This window comes from Montipora foliosa, chromosome 12, assembly GCF_036669935.1.
Source record: "Montipora foliosa isolate CH-2021 chromosome 12, ASM3666993v2, whole genome shotgun sequence".
Taxonomy (NCBI): domain Eukaryota; kingdom Metazoa; phylum Cnidaria; class Anthozoa; order Scleractinia; family Acroporidae; genus Montipora; species Montipora foliosa.
The window spans coordinates 4308753-4324138 of record NC_090880.1 but is presented as its reverse complement, the minus strand read 5'-3'; the positions used below and the strand labels follow the sequence as shown (position 1 = coordinate 4324138).

The 15386-nt window shown below is 40.1% G+C and overlaps 2 protein-coding genes across 4 annotated transcripts in view; both read left to right on the top strand.

Moving 5' to 3' along the window:
- Positions 1 to 4755, top strand: part of LOC137979297 (lethal(3)malignant brain tumor-like protein 4) — a 30055-nt gene extending 25300 nt beyond the window's left edge. The window contains exons 16-19 of one of the 2 annotated variants that reach the window (XM_068826537.1): positions 868 to 1011; positions 1921 to 1967; positions 3057 to 3283; positions 3636 to 4755. In XM_068826537.1, coding sequence (XP_068682638.1) covers positions 868 to 1011; positions 1921 to 1967; positions 3057 to 3283; positions 3636 to 3746 — 529 coding nt within the window. In that variant the 3' untranslated portion in view covers positions 3747 to 4755. The remainder of the gene's footprint in view (positions 1 to 867; positions 1012 to 1920; positions 1968 to 3056; positions 3284 to 3635) is intronic. The other variant, XM_068826538.1, reaches the window with a different exon arrangement.
- Positions 4756 to 8811: 4056 nt separating this feature from the next.
- Positions 8812 to 15386, top strand: part of LOC137979077 (DNA ligase 1-like) — an 18392-nt gene continuing 11817 nt past the window's right edge. Inside the window, exons 1-3 of one of the 2 annotated variants that reach the window (XM_068826246.1) lie at positions 8812 to 9095; positions 11434 to 11704; positions 15292 to 15386. The exon at positions 15292 to 15386 is cut by the window's right edge and continues 412 nt beyond it. In XM_068826246.1, the coding sequence (XP_068682347.1) occupies positions 8886 to 9095; positions 11434 to 11704; positions 15292 to 15386 (576 nt within the window). In that variant the 5' untranslated portion in view covers positions 8812 to 8885. The remainder of the gene's footprint in view (positions 9096 to 11433; positions 11705 to 15291) is intronic. The other variant, XM_068826247.1, reaches the window with a different exon arrangement.

Genomic DNA, 15386 nt, shown 5'->3' with positions numbered 1-15386 from the left:
TCTTTCTTTAAAAAAATGTCTAAATAATTCTGCGTACAGTCTGGCTTGACGCGATTAGCTCTTCGCTATTTGCAAGCCAGCCTAGTAATAACTTGAACTGTTTGCTGTAAATAAATAAAACTTGAAAACTTGAACTTAAAACTCATGATCTCCAGTCGACATTTTCAGAGGTCTTGGCTACTTTATATTCGCCTCTAACTTTAAAAAGCAGCTTGATTTTATCAACCGTCCAAGTAAACGAGTCAGCCTTGCTCTTGCCTCTAGATCTACCATGCAGGATTTTGTCCTGACTGCCAGATCTTTGAAAAGCATTTCCTTGCAAATTTAAGGTTTTTTAAATTTGTTTCGCGAACACAGACAAACGAAACGAGTCAAAAACAGCGCGAATTTCTGTCTTTCGGGCTCGTTTTAGTGAGAAACGCGCATGCTCGTTCAGAGGCATTGGCGTTCTCGAATAGTTTTAGTGCAATCGTGTGAAGAGGTGAAAACGATTCGAAAACGCTACGTGTGGGCAGAATTTTTTAGAACGAACGAAAAAAAAAAGATTATCTCACTGAAACTGAACTTGCAAAGATACTTTAACAGACACATATACTGAAATGAAAATAAAAATAGAAGAAATTATAGAGAATATGTGTACAGTGCCTGAAGGAGCAGAAGCCTTCGAGTTTGCCAATATCATGCTGACTGTAGCTAGAGGAAATGAAGCCTAAAATGGGGTCTTACTAAACAAGCTGCCTTCTTATGAAGAAGGGAGGTGTTGTTTGGTGATGTCAGTGCCAGAGACTATCTCACACTCATCTTGACGATCTCCAAAAGGAAAGTAGAATAACTTCAAGTGACATTTGCCACCGTTTAATTCCGTAGCTTGTCCGGGTGTCCACGAGTGAAGCATTTGACAACGAAAGTACCGACCTCAAAGAGTAAGAGCACAGTCCATTCTCCCACTAGCAAAATGGGGTCAGTTAGTGGAACGGAAACCACTGTCATTGGTACACGCAGTACCTCCAGGTAAGGGAATGTTTATCGTGTGAATGAACAAAGGAATAATTCGAAAATAAAATAATAGCATCACAGATGAATGTCTAGCCTGCAGTGCAGGCGTTATTTTGGCGCGGAACGCTAGATAAATCAGGTTTTCGATGCCGCCATCTTGGATTGTGATTAGATGCTTGACCGATAGAGAGTTGGTGCAGTGGCGGGTTATCGCCTACTCCCTCGGCAAATATTTCCTCGCCCCAATCTTCCACAGTTACCAAATCTAAGATGGTGGCCTAATACGAAAATGTGCACTCGCGCGCCCAAAATACGCCTGCACTGCAGGCTAATGAATGTCTAGTTTATAGAAGTTATACTCAATGGCATATTGATACTAAGTGTACCCCTTATGTAAACACCAGTGATTGCCCCAACTTTATTCCCAGGTTCCCATCAGGTTCTGACCACTGGCCGGAGTTTACTGTTGCCATGGTAACTTGTGAGCGAGCGCTTTCAACTGTAATGTAATTTCATTTGGAACTTGACCAAGACAGTCAATGAGTGAGATAATTATAGTTTGGATTCCTGGTGTCTTTAAACGATGGTTAAATATAAGGGAAAACAAGTTTCCTGTAGGAGCGACAAGTGTATTGCTTTACTGCTCACTACAGTTCTCTGAATTCGTCCCGCCAAGGGAGCAATACTCATGAGGTTAGATTTATAAACTGATACAACCTAATTAAATTGCCCCCTCTCCCCTCCCCCCCCCCCCCAACACGGCTGGTATAGCGCCACACTTTCTTATGACACAGGCCCCGTCAACTATTTCCGGCAAAGCGCCCTTTGCCGGCCTCGGATACAGTGGTAAAGGCTGACCCTTTACGTAATGGGCTCTTGGCCTGTATTAATAACACGACTGCTTGTGTTGGTTGTTTTCCTCAGGCGAGGCAGTGTCAAGGAGGAAAAGCTCGAGGGAAACAGACTGAGAGGTAACGAGTTTTGGGGAAAGGTATATTAGTAAGAATGAAAGACTGAACCACCTAAAATAAACATGTCGTGATGAACAATACAACTTGCTCTGTACAACACTTCCAGTCAATCCCTTGCCTCCTTGGTAACCTCTACCCCAAACTTGTCACCAGTCATACACGTTATCCAGACAACACTCTGGCGCTTTCCAATTCTCTATTTTCGGATTCCCCATAATACACTTTGTTTGCCCCCCAAATTTTGCATAAACCATTGTTTTCAAATGCTCTTGAGAATATGCAGTGTCCCCAAGAGCATTTGAAAACAATAGTTTATGCAAAATTTGGGGGGCAAACAAAGTGTATTATGGGGAATTCGGAAATAGAGAATCGACCAAAACTTTCAAAAAAACCGGGTAAGGAATTGGAAGGAACGGAGATATATTGGGGGGAAATTTTTCGGAAATTTGGGTATACCGCGTGAATTGGTCCTGAAGTTCCGGAATTCCGGAGCAGCCAGAAAATCTTATTATACAAAAATTTGGTTTATCAACGGAGTTGATAATGTAAATTGACCACCGTACAGAGATTCTAAAAGCTGACGTTTCGAGCGTTAGCCCTTCGTCAGAGCGACGAGATGTACTGACGAAGGGCTAACGCTCGAAACGTCAGCTTTTAGAATCTCTGTACGGTGGTCAATTTACATTATCAACTCCGTTGATAAACCAAATTTTTGTATACTACTTCCCCACCGACGCAGCACCACAGTTTCTTTAGAAACTACCCCTTCACTCAGAAAATCTTATTGCTTCATTCCCCTTCGGGCGCAATTGCTGTTTCATTTACTTCAACATTTTGGGGCAAACATCTCGTTGATGTGATTGGTGTCGAGCGGCCAACCGAAAAAGCTATCGAAAAATTCTAACTAAAACTTCTGGTCTAATGAAAGTGCCACTTGAGAAAACGTTTCGGCGAAAAGAGATACAGTTTTTCCTTTATGGGGTTAGAATAATATTCCGTAAAGTCGAAATGAAATAAATAACCGATATACTCTTGCAGGGTCTTTCTCGTTTACTCTTAGCGTTTGTGGTTTCAATTTTTTTCTTTCAGTCGCCGACAAAGGAATCCAACATGTGTCTCCATTCTCGTTCCCATGGCCTCTCGGTAGTGGATTCCCATCAGCCTTTCTGACTGAGCTCAAAAATTCGATGAATCACCACAATCACGCGGCAGTATCCAGCGAACGCCAGCGAATCATGCGATGGGATATCGATGACGTCGCAAATCACGTTCGTTTGATAGGTTGCACCGACCAGGCGAAAATTTTCTCCGAACAGGTGTGTGTGATTTCAGTGGATTGTTAGTTACTTTTTCTCAGATATACGACTCTTTCTAAATTTTCTGCTTTTCGTTTTTGTTCCATTTGTACTCCAGTCAGGTCGAATGTACTGTACCGTAACCGATCGAAATCTTCAATGCAAAGGACCATCCCTAGTCGATGATTTTTTAATTCGAGATTGCGGCTAAGTCATTTGCATGCAGTACTGAAACATTCAATCAATCAGTTCGCAATGAATATTCGGAAGCTGTAAACGCGCGTTACACGTTTCGACCCTTATGGGTTTCTGTCAACACTCAACTGCACGTTCCATTTGTCCTTTTAATTAACTTGATATTCTTTCTTCACAGCAAATAGACGGCGAAGCCTTCTTGCTGCTTAATCAAAGCGACATCGTCAACATCTTGAAGATCAAATTGGGGCCCGCTCTGAAGATTTTCAACACCATTCCAAAGTTTTGATGATGCAAGATAACAAATAATTCTATCCGACATTAGCTGTTCCAAGCAGTGTAGGTTAACGCTTAATTTTGGAAAAAAAAAACCGGTAAAGACTAGCAACTTAATTGCAAGGCCACCCATGCAGACTCTTCATTAACCTCTCAGTTAACACGAAAGGGTCTGCCAGAAAGGGAAATATTTTGCGCTAAAACACGTTTGGTGACCGAAAATGTTTTACGTTTTACCTAGTAGGCATAAGCTAGGTATAAAACATCCTGACATATACTAATAGGAAAGGAAAGGAAAGGAAAGGTTATTGCAATAACATTGTTACACTAATTAGAATTAATAATCGAATTGATAATCGAAGATACTCTCAGCTACTGGAAGCTGATCGGTAAGCAGATTACCTTCCACTTTGCTTTTGGCGTTTCGAACGTAACATTCTGTGAAAGATATCTTAGCATCTTCTTAAAGCAGCGAGTTCACGTAACGCCGTAGCCATGACCAAAAAGAAATAGACTCTTTACGTATACACGCGTCAAACATCTGTCTGTCCAAATACACAAAACATTACTTACAAATCACGAAGACAAAGAAATGCCTGACGGAGTTCAAATCGTACCCAACATGATGTATCATGTTAACACATTTTAAAAAAAACAGTGATTTTTACATGTTTTATCGCAAAATATTTATGTGGACAGGCCTTAAGGTATCATGTAATTTCAAGGATTTCTATGAGGAGTCAAAAGTTCCTTAAAAAAGGTTAATTAATCCTTGCTTAAAGCTAGAGAAAATTAACATTTGTAATAACTCACGTCGTTTTGAGAAACCCTGGGCTGGTGTTTAAAGAAATCATCCCAAATAGACCTACGGACACAAGATACAGGTAAAGGAGTTTAAAGGCGCGTTTACACGACAGAGGAAAAATGGCACGGGTCCGATAAAATGTGGAACGGTTCCGTTCATTTTTGTAAAGAAACAGTGAACCTTTATCAGTTCCGCTACGGGAGTATAGGCGCCTATGCGCCTATACTAGTTAGTATTGTTTTCCCTCGAGTCTTGATGTTTCCCTTGACAAACATCATAAAAACAAAATTAAGTGTTTCCCTCGAGACCATACTAAAGACCTGTTAGAAATTTTCCATGTCGATAATAGTTTCCTCCGTTTCACTATACTCCCATGATACATGATGATAGTTAAATCTACCACAGAAGTAGGAAAAAAGACAAAAAGTTACCCACCGAGAATATATGGGAAGAAATTTTGTCTCTCTTCGGCTGCACGGGGTGAATAATGCTGCTTTTCTTGTAACCTCCGAAGCATAGTTAAGATAGATGGACTGATTCTGAAACTCTGGGAACTTTAAAAGAGAAAACAATGACATCGCGCTTCATGTCAACTTGACCGTGATAAAGCGCAATCTTATGTCCTGGGTTCACAAATGAGTTTTGAATAAAGTAATCGAAACTTTTGATTGGCTGTATTTTAGAAAAAGGGTGTAGTTTGTGCATGGTCGGGGCCAAAACAGTAAACAAAAATATAAAACAAAGAAAGTTGCCGAGTTTCATAACTATCTCCATATTTTAATTATGCTCCGAAGAAACTTATGACAAGGCACAAAAAGCACTGTTCGTGTACTGACCATTATTCCATATTTTAGGCGTTTCTAAATGGTCCCCAAGACTTCGTACGTACATTTTTCGTCTTCGACATGCATCCACACGATATATTTTAGATAACAAATTTGTCTGCTTGCAGATGTTTATATTTAATTGAGGATAAAGCAATTTTTAATTGAGTACCTGAAGAGACTACTCTAACCAATCAGAAGGAACAAGAGAAAATGAGGGGACAGAGAGGGAGGCTCCCGGTCCAGCCCTTGGGATATGTCATGTCCACGAAAGTTATTTTTAGACGAGCGGAAGTCTTCCGAGACGTCCGTATGCAGGCCAACCTCGGTCCGATGTTTGAAAGAAAATAAATATTCATCAGCCTTCCACGTGCGCCGTCATTTTCTCTTTTCACTAATAACCTGAGAGCGAGGCAAGACTGCATGCGGACGTCTCGGAAGACAGACTTCCGCTAGAACAAAGACCTCCGCTCGTCTAAAAATAACTTTCGTGGACATAACATATCCCGGCCAACGCCCTGAGCCTCCCTCTCTGTCCCCTCATTTTCTCTTGGAAGGAATTAACGTTAGCAATTGAATGTAGTAATCGAAACGTAATTGCTCGATTACTTTGGGATGGGGAGCAAATTTGGAGCTGTCTTGGTTCTTAAATAATGAAGGGTAAAATGGCATAAATGAAAAAGATAATAAACCTAGAAGTTAATTTCAGGTCCAGCTTTGGTGCGCGTTTTTGAACGACTGTTAGTCTTTCTATGAAAATTTGGATTACAGTTCTTTCTAACGCAGTGTGTACTATTTTTAATCCTCAACAATAAAGAAATGAAGTTTATATTGCTCGACTTTTCACTTAATCGTTTCTCGGCTGATGTTTGGTGTTCCAAGAGGGAATTTCGAGAAAGAAAACTGAGAGTTTATTTCACGGTATTGGTCGAATCTCCAATCAAAGAGTGACTCATGGACATGGAAGAAAGAAATTCTAGAAAAAATTAATCAATTGTTTCCAGCGCCAGCCTTTGACTGCAGCCAAAATGAATTAGCATTCGATGCATTTTTCTCTTCCTTTTCATTGGCAGAGAGCTTTAAGAAATTAGATTCCGTCTAATTGCAGGTCCCTGAGCTAAACTATGTAAGTCTTTCCCTGGTATGCGGTCTTGTCGCATGTGTCCCAAAATATGGGACATAGCAAAAAAATGTTGATCGAGGGTTTGATAAGTGTGACTTTTGTCTCCTTAAACTATTGGTACTCTTTTGGGTAGATTTACCAACTATTTCTTTAGAAATTAGATAAAGCTGAGCAGTTAGTTCTTTCTCGGAGTGGAAGGCTTACTCTCTGTTTGCTTATAGAGGGAAAGGAAAGGAAAGGAAAGGAACTTTATTTAAGTGTCTAGTCGTTCTAGCGCTGGAGCACTAATACGCCGATCAAATCGAAACTTCAACATCTTCCCCCCCCCCCCCCGGGCAAATTACGGGCATTTGACTATCCTCTGTGCCCGGGGAGTGGGGAATTTGACCTTTGCCTGCGTGGGGTGGGGAAAATTGAACCAGAATTGTCAAGTTTCAAATGATTTTTTTTTTCGGGCGCCGAAGTCGCTAACATCTATAAAACACGTGTTTGGACGAGATGGAAGAGTTTAATTGAAGAGATGTAGCATTTGCTGAGCGATTGGCTTACAAAAAAGGTCTTCAAAAGGTCTTTATTAAAGACGGCAGGAGCCGACGACGAATATTCTTTAGTAGGGTATGACAGACAAATCCGACCATAGGGTAGGGCATTTGAACACCATTTTGGCCCGAGGGGACGGGAATTTGAACGATCCAATCTTTGCCCGGGGAGGGGGGGGGGGAGGTGATGTTGCAGTTTCGAGTTGATCGGCGCATAATTGGGGACACTGTAAACTGAAATTAACAATCAACGTAAATCAAGTCAAAGGTTGGTTTTTGACGAGAGGGAAAAACCGGAGTACCCGGAGAAAAATACCCAAAATGCCCAAATGTAGAATAAAATATTGCAATATCCACTTAAAACTGTTGAACAACGTAAAACAAATACAGAAAAAGGAAAGACAAGCACGGATGGACACAAATAGACAAGATTGAAACGGGTTCCATTCAGCGGGTAATCTTGAAAACAGTCGGCACGATGTTTTTCAGGTTTGTGGCAAATCGCCTAGATAAAAGACGTTTATGCTCAGAATGATCTTGTTTGGGATGTAACGATAATTTTATCAGTAAAGGAATTCCACATCACCATTTTCGAATTTTAAACTCGTAATTAAACAAAGATTTTCCATAAACATGCTAAAATAACGAGGTAAGTTACTTTTGTAAACTCTTCGATTAAACTAGCCTGCGAATACAGCCGACTCACATCGCCCCGGCCGCTTGCAACCAAATTTTCGTGTTTCACTGCCCACCGTCGCAGCATCACAGTTGCCCTAGAAACTAACACCTTCAAACTATGAGTAGGTGTTTAGAGAAGTAAAACTAAGGTGAAAATGGCGGTAGTTACCACGGTAACGTTATAGCTTATAGAACGAGGCTTAGGAAACCGGAAGATCTTTGACGCTTCAGAATAAACTTAGGCACCTCCGTCTCTTCTCTGTTTATTGTATGCGTTGCAAACAGAAAGGTTCATCAGTATGTGACTAGTCGGGATTTTTTTTCACAGGCAATGACGAAATTTGGAGTGGTAGGAAGTTTTTTTTATAGGGTTCTGACAAAAAACCTGAGTCGTGAGAATCACACTCATCCATACCGCAGAATCAGACCATAAAGGAAAAGCGCATTTTACTTTTGGCTTGACGTTTCGTATGCTACAACATACATCTTCAGAAACGTCCAGTCAAAAGTAAAATGCGCTTTATCATTATGTTTGTAGCCGCTGTTTGTTTTATGTTTTTGATTAAGCTGAAATGGCCAAAGAGCAAGAATATTTATAAAGGGAAGGCTCCTTGAACACCGTGTCTTTGTTGGGGTTATTAAAACTGATTAGTCGCAAACCTTAGATTTGTTGCGAAGTTTTAAAAGTCGTTAATCCGAATATTTTCGGCACCTCTTTAGAGTGAATTCCACGATCCAGTGATGGAATTGTGCAATTGCGAATCCAGGCTCCTGCCGTGTCTCTTCTTTTCCTTCATATACGGAAGGCACTTGGCGTCATATGTGGGGCTTGTGGACGAAAGCAGATTAGATAATCCACTCTTGATGTAGTGCATTGTTGTTGTAGATCCTTCGTCAAGATCCGGTATTTATGTTTTCTTAAGCTAGTCCTTACTCACACAGTTATATATAGGTGGATAGCGCTATCTATTGGACAAACGCTACCACATCAATTGAGCTACGCGCAAGCGCTCTACCTTCTTGAAATGGGTTGCCTGGGGACGACAAATGGGGGGATTGAGAGAAAGACTGGGTTCATCCGCGAGCCTTTTTTCATCTTGAAGGTCCCGTATATAGGTTCATCTCGACAACGTGCTCACCGCCATCTTGTCGTTTGGGAACGTCTATCGCAACTCCAGAAATTATGTCGGGCTTGGGAAGATACCCTCTGAACATTCCTTCTCTCTCTGAAGCGTTGTTAGGTTCTTCTAGCCAGAGAAGAGACCGCTTGGATTATGACTTCGATGACAGGCGTTTCAGAGAACGTGAAAGAGATCGCAGAGATGTCGACGATTACAGACGAGATAGCAGCGGGTCGAGAGGACGAACTTCCAGGGATAGATATTCCCCTGAGGTAGGGTTTGTCGTGTAAATGATTAGGTTTCTTCGTATTAGTCGCTACAATTAAGAAGAATGGTTGTTAAACAACAGTGTTGGAGATGTGTTGAAGTGAAATCTTTTGAAGACGCACAGACATGAGTGCATGTGTTCCGTTTGGCGCAAGTCAAGTCCAGTAAGGACATCCGCACTCCAGCTGTCTAAACAACATCAGCATTATCGTTGGTAATTTTTAGCCTCTGGACTATTTGACCTATAAATATGTTATTTTTCCTTGGAATAGCGAATTTCCTTTAAAAACATAAAATTTTTCCATCCATCAATATTGAACTGGGGAAATATCAAGTGAAGTGCAAATTTTCTGTTGTAATTAGATATGCAATAGTTTAGGTCACCTGCACCCTACTAGACAGTGTTATTTTCGCCATCATGTGCAAGACAAAAGCTGGAAGGCCTCCTAGGTTCTATGTTTGCACTTAAGTCCCAAGCCTGAAAGAACAGGGATTAGCTAGAATGGCCAGTGTTGTTACCCTCTACCGTAAGCTTATCACCAACTGGTGAAAAAAGGTAAAGTCACTGCTTACGAGCCAGAAGGCCCAATGGACCAGCGCTTATCTCCAGTTTCCGTATCATGAAGCGACTAGGAGTATTTATAATCCCCCCTGGATGGGATGCTAGTCCATCGTAGGGTTACCCCCAGCATTACGCCGGTACCCATTTATACACCTGGGTGGAGAGAGGCACAGTGAGAGTAAAGTCTCTTGCCCAAGAACACAACACAATGTCCCCGGCCAGGCCTGAACCCGGACCACTCGATCCGGAGTTGAGCACACTAACCATGAGGCCACCGTGCCTCCCACTACACAGTCATGGATGACATTGTTACTTGTTTGCTAACACAAAGGAGTTCATACTGCATTTTGTTGACATCCTGATAAGCACATCCTAAACAGTCACTGATGGCATTGCATTGTGGTTACAAAGATCACGGTAATAAGTTCACTTTTTTTTTTTCAATGAAGTGATGACACCTAGGTCATTTTGATAATACTTAAGTACTTACAACAATTTTGGTCCCCGTGAACTTGTGTTCCCTTTACTTTGCAGCCTAGTATACTTAAATTACACGCAGGTTCAGTTCTAATAACATTGTAGGATTCAAACTGAGTTTTTCAAAGTTGTTTTTTTTCTTTTTTGGTTCTATAAGCTTGTGCTGTGTATTTCCATCATCCCTTTATATAAAATCCAATAGTTCCACAATTTTTAAAAAGTCTATTCATATAAAATTCTGTTGCCATAATTTTAAAGCACCCAAGGGGTATTACACTTAAGTTTTGTTGTGAGGCCTTGTGATGCTACAATTTACTTCATTTTTTGTGCGTTTGAGAATCCCAGGGACGGGGAAGTTAGATTGAGATTGAGTTAGATTAGCTCAATAGATGTCCTTTTAAATCCATGAAAGCCATCAGACATTTCCACTTATTAGGCATAGGAAAGACTCCCAACATTTTCTCATGTTTAACACAAGGTGAACTTTGTTAAGTCCCAGAATCATATTATTACCTTCCTTTCTTAGATGTCATTTATCAGTTAGGGACAGAATATTTTTGCCCAACCTTTTTGCTTCGTTACAATTTATGCACATGTATTCATGAATTAGCTTCTTTGATTTGTATCGTTGTGGCTTGTAGTTCAAAGTTGCCCCTTCCAATGATGCTGTATCATAAAGAAGTGGTTTCCACAGGGTCATGTAATACACATGCCTGAACATTATGAACTTAAGCTTGTGCTGTGTGGTACATTTTGTTTGGTACAATTGACAGCTCCTGTAAGCATTGGAACTGTAAGTTTGTTATGCTAACCAGTGTTGCATACAGCTGTACTTAAAGCACAGGTGTTTTTTTTAGTTTTCATTGGATGCCATCTGTTTCTGGCTAGTTTTGGTCAAAATGTTTAGGGCGCTTAGGCTTGGTGATGTTTATAGCCATTACTAGATACTTAAAGCTTCTGGGCTCCTTTTGTTTTTTCATTCGAGACCATCTGCTTCGACTTGGCCATCACCCATGTTTAAAATAAAATACATTTATTGTGTCCATAGTGGTTGTTTTTATGCAGCAGGAATACACACACAGAACCCAGCAGCTAGTGACTCCGGTTCTCAGGTTCAAAGACCCTTATTAACAGCCTTGACGGAATCATTTGTGCATTAAAGCTTGTCTGTTCAACTGTCATTGGGTTCTGAAAAAAGGCAATAACATGTTTTTAGGGTCTGCATTTTGTCAAGAATGAACATTGCTTTGAATACTTATTATACTGATCTCATTCTTGCCTGTGTTTTGTCACTTTATACACAGCCTTCGTATTCATCCTTTCTTGATGATCAGCATCAGGATGTTGTGAGTTATCCTTTAGGACACTTGGGCAGCTCCAGATCAGATCGCAGCAGCAACAGGAATGACAGGAATCGCAGTCAGAATAACCGTGACCGCTATCGCAACAATAACAGCAACAACAATCGGTCGCAAAGCAGCAGGGGTCCTGCAAACCAGGGTCCGGGAATCTTGGGTGCTAAACCTGGAGATCGTGCAATTCCAGAATTGCCAGCAAACCCTTTGCAAGTTCCAGGTCTGTTGTTGCAAACTGCCTTTGATCAATCATGAATTCCATGTTTTATATTCCATATTTTGCATTTTCCTTAAATGCAAGTTCAACCATGAAGATTGCCTGCAAACACCGCAGTGACATCGTTTCTTCCGCAAGAGTTCAGAAACCTTCTCTAATGCCGGTGGTTGCGTAAACAGGCCCTGTGTATTTTCTTGAAATCTAATTGTGAAATCTGTTACAGTGTGGTGTACACTGTGTTAATGGTAAAATGATTGGGCTGCAAAACAGTGGAAACGTCATTCATGCGCTTTTGTACCTTGCTTATCAGTTTATACAACTTGTTGAGGATTTACTTGTCCCAAAGACATTCCCTTGCATAATGCCAATCCTGTGCATACACCTTACATACCTCCTATGCAACAACTAGAAAAGTCAAACCTTTATCACCTTTTGAAATCCCTGTGTTTCTTCTTGTGTCCTATACATGTACTTAAATTTATCTGTTGTGGTTTTGTTGTTGCTGCAAATACCTTTGGCAAATGACCTTTGCTTTTCTTGATGCATCCGGTGAATAAAGATGTGCCAAGAACTCTGCCATGGAAGAGTTTGAACTCAACACTTGAACAAATAATTAGTACATTTTATAGGCTTATTTCAAGCCTATAAAGTCAGCAGACTGTGCAAAGACTTCGTCAACTTTGTGCTTGCATTGTGAATGCAAGATGTACAGGATGCCTATTTCTGTTGGCATAACAAAATATTCTTCTGTGATCATGTCTATGTGATGGTTCTCTATTAGCCTCATCGTGATGGGATTTGAACTTAGTAGTGACACATCTTACCTGTAAGTTGGGTGAATAGTTATTTCTTTTGCAAACTGTAGCAAACACTGGAGAATACTTTGATAAGAATGCACCTTTTTAACTTAGCCTATATTTCTTAGCAAAATAGCACTATAAACTCTTGCAGTTCTTAACGATGACACCATGTGTACAAGTACTGAACCAGATCATGGATCACCCTAACTGTATCTGAAATTTGGATTCTAAGTTATCACTATCTCAATGTTAGGTTTCTAATGCAAGTTTGTCAACAACATATGTTTCCCTCTTGAGAATACACAACAGTGTGTTCATCTTTGACTGCCTTTGGCTTCAATTGTTCTTGACCCATAGCATCAACAACATTTTCCATACCTCATTTTCAGCAAAAAGACATGCACTCAAGGGATCAAATTGATTCAATGACAGATGGTCAAAATGCAAACTTTGCATCTATTAAGAGACAACTAACAGTGACGCCTACACCCCGATTATGCCAAGGCATTTAATTGCATGGGAGTTTTGTAATTCTGGTTTCCAAATATCTAGATAAGTGACAGTTTTCTATCAAAAATCTGACAGAGCAGCCACCAGACTATCAGATTTTTGGAGATGAACTATTACAGAGCCCAGATTGCTCTGTGCAGACTCCTCTTAAACATCTGCATCTTACATTCAAGATATCCTCGGTTCAGTGTTACATCAGTCTACCAAGAGATTCTTCTCTGATTCCATTTGTCTACTTGACGTTTTGGAAAAAAAACTTAGAAAACATAATGCTGTTGAAACTGAGTTGTGCAATGTGATCCTTGTGTCTTCTTGGCACACTTATGTCCACTCATGGCAAAAAAAACTTGTTCTTAAAGTGTCACTTGAATCCCAAATTGAGCAGCAGTCTTTGCATTGTCTTTTTGGAATGGTGTCAGGGATTAAAGAAGTGTTTTTGACAAGCCTTGTACAGTGGCAGCCTTGAGAAAAGCATACATTGAGCATTAAGCAATAACAAACCTACAAAATTATGCCAGTTGATATTTAGGCGGTTTTGGAGCAAGTGGTACAGCTTGGCAGTGCTGCTGGAGGAGAGCAAAAATATGGGAAATGAATTAATTTATGCACCTTAAGTGCGATTCAAGATTCACTGATTGTTTGTAGGATTGCGTTAGACTCTAGGCAGTCGTCCTACAGTTGTCAGATCTAGTACACAGTAATAAAAATATTAGTACTTCGCCAGCAACCAAAGGTGCTTGTTAGCGATAATCATTCACAAACTGCCAGTCACTACCATTTTCGATCACTGGTCTCATTGGTGTGAAGAAGGGAAGTGCTGTCATCCAGATAAGGTACCATCCAATAAATGAGTGCTATCACAGGCACTTAACTTATCCACTTTATAGCTATTCCGTCAGTAGATACTGGCTACCCTAACAGTAACTTGTGCCAGGGGTGTGTATTTACATAGCTACTCGTTTATTTGGCATATCTCAGGCTTGATAAATCCCCCTTTATCTTCAAGTGAAGATGTGTGTACGCCTGAGAATTTGAAATACTTTTGGTTTTTTTCTCTCAACATACGTGGAAAGTCGCCGAAGAATATCAAAAAGAGAATTAATGAAATAACACCCTTAAATTTAAGGTCATTTTACTGGTGGATAGCTGATAAAAAAATATTTGATGTCTATCAACATGAATGCCCGTAAAAGATAAAAAAGATCCCCTTAAAACCAAAACACCCAACCTTGACTAAAGTGGCAGGTAAGTTGTTACAATCACCGTGGATCAATAGGCCCTTTTTCGAAATATCAATGCTCAGCTTGATAGTGAGGGCGAAAACAATAAACTCGTTGGAATGAATGTGAAAAATATTTACATGTCATCCACTTTCCGTTGTCTTTGTCCTCTAAACTACTCTTTCAAGCTGAATTTTAATTATCGAAAAAGGCCTATTTCTGACAAAAATGGAGCTTTTTCACACTTTGCTATATTAATTCCACCCTAGGACAACTTCACTTACAATTACAAAGACTGGCTGATTATTTACAAACAAAAAGTAAACCTTATAGACCTAATTTAAAAAAAACTAAAAAAAATTAAAAGAAGCCACTAAAATATGCAGAGCATTACACATTACTTACTTTCTCTTTACAGACAAAAGAGGTTACATAAGGTTTTTTAGTTACTTTGGTACATTTAACCAGGTGTTTCTCAACGGTGTCAAGCTCATTGAAATTGGCTGTAGTGAAGAAAACAAAAAACGTGGACTATTCATAAAATGTTCTGATGACTTTTTAACATGGAGTTCTTCCTTTTTCATTTTGTTTTGCATTTCAAGAGTGGTACAAAATACAAGTATAATTAACTGTCCAGCAAGTAGTTTCAAAGTGTTCTCTAAGGAATCTTTTGTATGGATCTAAGAAGGGGTGATATTCACTCTGAACTTTTGGTAGGATGATCAATCTGTGTCCTCGCCGATGTTGTGCAAAAAACCGAGATGATCTCTAGGTATGATGGACAAAGTACAAAATAAAGAAGGATACGTGTGACACATATCTACCAGGGATATTCACCATACAAAGCAGGCTATAAAGTTGAGGTGTTGAGTTCAAATTCTTCATTCAAAACTAATAAATTGTTGTGTGTACATGTCTCTTTGATACTGTGTGTCTAGATTCTAGCAGGGTCGTTGCTTACATGTATGTAGTTTGTTCTTTCTTCTCAAGTTGTTAAATCATCTGTGTCTTGTGAGAAATGTTTTGTTTATTGAAACTAACGTATTGTTGCATGATGCAGCATTAGGAATGGGAGGAACTGGACTAGGGACAGGTCTGACAGCCCAGTTGGCACAACAACAGCAGCAGCTAATGGCCATGGTGCAGACTCAGTCA